At 17.2% G+C, this 4,455-nt stretch overlaps 2 protein-coding genes across 2 annotated transcripts in view; both read right to left on the reverse strand. All coding sequences in view use genetic code 6, as the record gives it.

Annotated features, from left to right (window-relative positions):
- TTHERM_01211840 (kinase domain protein) overlaps window positions 1–6 on the reverse strand; it is a gene marked incomplete at its 5' end in the record, with an annotated part of 5,764 nt that extends 5,758 nt beyond the window's left edge. Inside the window, one exon of the mRNA XM_001019002.3 lies at window positions 1–6. This exon is cut by the window's left edge and continues 153 nt beyond it. Within this exon, the coding sequence (XP_001019002.3) occupies window positions 1–6 (6 nt within the window).
- Window positions 7–3,007: 3,001 nt separating this feature from the next.
- TTHERM_001211840 (kinase domain protein) lies at window positions 3,008–3,534 on the reverse strand (the record flags this gene model as incomplete). The annotated part of the gene is made up of 2 exons (XM_012798370.1): window positions 3,008–3,033; window positions 3,090–3,534. 2 exons carry the CDS (start codon window positions 3,532–3,534, stop codon window positions 3,008–3,010), a joined length of 471 nt encoding a protein of 156 aa, XP_012653824.1.
- Between the last annotated feature and the right edge of the window lie 921 nt (window positions 3,535–4,455).

Raw genomic sequence — 4,455 nt, forward strand, 5'->3', positions numbered from 1 at the left:
TTACATTTAAATTTATCTTATAATTTTGAATATTTATTTTTTATCACTTAATTACTTACTTTGGTAATATTAAATATGATAGATATCTAAGATATATTGTAAATAAAAGTTTAAAACTTTTTAAACTTAAAAATGCGTTTAAAATAGCATTAAAATGGATTTATGAATATTAATAAAAATAATTATCAACAAAATCACAAATCATATGTGAAACCTGATATTTTATAAATTGCCTAAGATAATTAAAAAGGAAATAGGATTTAAATTGTTTGTATTTAATATTTTAATTAATTATTTATTATATCCTATATAAAATTAGATTATTTACCATATACTTATAAAAATTTTTAGAAAATTCTTTTTGGATGAGATAAACATACTTATTCATTCATTTTTTATTTAGTTTATTAGAATTTTATAGTAAAAATTTAAATTAGAAACACATTTTTAATTATAAAAAAATTACATATTTTGATTATTGGAATTCCATCCTAATCAAACAAAAGCAAAAAATTTGAAGGTTTAATATCTCTATGAATAATATCAAATCTATGTAGATAAGCTACAGAATCTAGCATTTAGATAACCATGATTTCTTTTTCTTGATTTGATAGTTCAAGATTCTTTTATCTATTTTCTTAGATGTAAGTTTCAAGGTTTTCTAATTTTAGATAATAATTAAAAAATATTATTTTAATTAACTATTTATTTCTAGCTAAAAACTTTTAATTTTTTTAATTCAATCATTTATAAAAATAAAATATATTTTGAACTAACTTATATTTTTTCTTTTAGATAAAAAATTAAAAAAATATTTAATTATTACTAAACTAAATTTATTATTTCATAGAATATTTATTTTTTATCTACTTAAAAGAATAGAAATAAGTTGAAATATAAATATTATTATTAAAAAATAATTAATTTAGTATGCTAACTAATATTCGTTTCAACTTATATAAATGCAAATTGTAAAAATAATATCAAAACTTGTTCATTTATACCAAGCTTCTGATTTAAGCCAAAATAATTTTTCTTCTAAAATTTATTTTTATCCAATATTTTTTTAATTCATAAATGTCAATCAAAGTAGATAAAAATATGACATATTTTTCAACTCTTCCAAAATTAGAATTAAATCAGATATCTATACTAATTAGTATCTAACTTAAAAACTTAAAGTAAAAATTTATATGAAATCAATTATTTCTTTTGATTTGAATTTTTATTTCAAAAAATAAGGATTAACTCAAACGACTTTCATTCTTAAATTATGTAAAAAGGTATTTATTTGATCCTATTTTATAAGCAATTAAAGATAAACTTAAAGAATAACACATTTAATTATTTCTCTAATATCTATCTAAGCTATTTTTATTTGTTTTACTTCTAATTTTAGTTTTACAAAATTTCTTTACATAATCTAAAATTTAAGGTTGTATTATGAAATAAACACTTTTTTTTTAATTTTAGATAAATTTAAAATAGAAAACTTTGGATTAAATTTAAGTTTATAGAATTGAAAATAATTTCTATGAGTTTAATCTGAAAGAATGTTTATATTTTAAAATTGTTTTGAAAATATCAGTTTTTTAAATTTAAAAATTAAAGTTTTACCAATTTAAATAAAAATTTCGAATTGGCTAAACCTTAATTGTGTTTAAAATAATATTTTTTTATTAGTTTATTCTAAAATCTACTCTATTTTGTTTTAAATAAACTTTTTTTCTTTATTATGCTTTAAAATAGCACTTCAAAGTGTATTTTAGTTATTTATTTTTTAAGTTTGTTTAATAAAATTTTGCTTCAATTATGAGTAATTTAAGATAAATATACTTTCATATTTAAAATGGTTTACTTTTGTTTTGCTAAATATTACTATTTTAATTAATAAGTTAAATATGATTTAATAACAAGATTTGAAAAAATCCAACTATTTTAAGAACAAAGAATTCATCATAGTTTTCCATATTTTGAGAGATTTGTTTTAATAAAAAAAATGCAAATAATATTTTTGGTAAATATGAATTTCAGATTTTTTGATTCTATTTTATTATTGGGTAAAATTTTTACCTACAAAAACATGACTTATTTTGGCATTTTGACAAAAATTTTAATACTAAATTGCAAATCAATTAATATAGCTTTTTAGGAATGTATTAAATTTTTGAGTTTAATAAAATTAAAAATGGAGCAGTTCTTTTAAAAAACAATAAAGTTTCTTTTTATTTATCTCTTTTTATATTTATAAGAGCATTTAATAATTGGAATACTTTCTTCAAAAGATTTAGCAAAAAAAGTTATTTATAACTTTTAAATTTATTTTATTTAAAAATTAATATCTTTTATTTTAAAATACTTGGTTTGTTTAAAAATTAAAATGGGTGGTTTACTCAATGCAGTTTGATTAGCTTGCATATTATTTTTTATTTTTAAAAAAATTTAATGAAAATAATATAAAAAATTAATACTTAATGAATTCAATCAATGTAAGTCTCTATTTTAATCTAAATGAAAATTAAAAATTAAAGAAAAATCAAAGGAAAATTAATTAGAATATTGAATGACAATATAAATGAAAAAATTTTAATATTGATAGAGAAAATGAATGATAAATATTACTTAATTATTAAGGGGAATACACTTATTAAAAATTGCGAAATAAGTTAATAAATTAAAAACAAATAAATAAATGGATTATTTGTTTATTTCAAAAATCTATTCATTCAAATGAATGCAATTTCTTTTGTTTTTTCTATTTAATTCATTTTCAAATACCAAAAGAAAAATTTAATTAAGAAATGAGTTGATTTAATTTCACTTCTTGAAAATGGCGAAATAAGATAATGAAAAAATGAATGATTTATTTATTTATTTTTGATAATTCAACAGAATTCTTAAAAATTAAGTAAATCTTATTTTTGTATATTCAACTTAATTATTATGCCAAAATTCAATAAAAAAGCATCAAATAAAGTCTTTTCAAACTGAGTAAAAAGTATTAAAGTCAAACCTTATATAAAATTTTTGAATCTACTTTAAATGTATTACGCAAATCTTTGTAAATAAAAATGTTGGGAAAATATTACTTTAGCAGAATTCTTGTTCTATTACAAAGAAAATCTTTCTCTCATTTTTCTCCTTTTTAATTTTATTTTCAACAGTTTTTTCCTCCTCATTATTGCTTTCATCATCATCAGAGTTATCTTCTACTGTTAAAAAGAAACTACCAAATACCTTAACGATGTACTTACTAGATAGTTATTGGAGCATTTCATATTCTTTCTACACTTCCTCCATTAAGGGTATATTATTACTATCGCATTCAACGACTTTGAGAGCTACGATTTAGTTTATTTTTTTGTTATTTGCTTTAAGCACAAATGCAAATGCTCCATTTCCTGCATATGTAAAATCTGTATAGTGTTATTGTTAGATCTTCATGAGATCAAAAAATTTCATCACACTGACGTACTTCATGCTACAGTCTACAACTAGGTTAGCAATTTATTTCTTAGTTTACTTGACACTCATTATTTAATTGACTGGTTCTTAACTTTTTTAGTTATTTTACTAAACTTTTACCTTTACTTTTTACTTGCTTTGCTAAATACAGCTTTTTTCTTAAAAAAGATTTGCTTTAATATACTAATTCCTATTTTTATAAATACCTTGTTATTTATTGATGATCAAAATCAAATAATTTGTACTTTATTATATATAATTCATTCAATAATAGCAATAAATTTAATATATTAATTTTTTGATATTTCAAAATACAATTAATTAATTTGAATAAGAACCTTCATTTTAATTATGAATGAATTTTTCATAATTATTTAAAAATAAATTATTTTTTCATTTTTTAGTAATAATTTTTAATTATTTATTAGAATTCTTAAAAATAATAAAAAAATATTTTGAATTATTTTTCCAAATTTCAAATCAATAATCAAAATAATTTAATAAATAAATAATTTATTAGCATTCAAAATTAGGGTTAACAACTTTTTTTTAATTTTTTTTTACAGAAAAATCCTTTATAAATATAAAAATTATATAAAATTTATTTTATTTTTTTGGTAAATTTATAAAATTACAAAATATTATAAAATAAAACATTTTTAATTAAAGTATTCAAATATATTCGTATTTATTATTTATCAATATTTTTAATTCAACTAATCTTTTTGATTTGAGACACTTTACTTTCAACTATTTTGTTTTATTGATTATTTCTAGACCATAAGTACTAAAAAATAAATAGAATAAAATTTTTAAATAAAATAATATATTTTAAATTGTTATATAAAAATAATAAGAAGAATAAATAATAAAAAGTAAAATAAATTAAATTAAATTAAAAGCTAATAAATAAATAAATTAAATGAGTTTGAAATATTATTTTAAATTCATTTTTTTAATAAAAAATATCTCAATCTAAAACAAATAAAC

This window comes from Tetrahymena thermophila, assembly GCF_000189635.1.
Source record: "Tetrahymena thermophila SB210 genomic scaffold scf_8254591, whole genome shotgun sequence".
In the NCBI taxonomy this organism is placed as follows: domain Eukaryota; phylum Ciliophora; class Oligohymenophorea; order Hymenostomatida; family Tetrahymenidae; genus Tetrahymena; species Tetrahymena thermophila.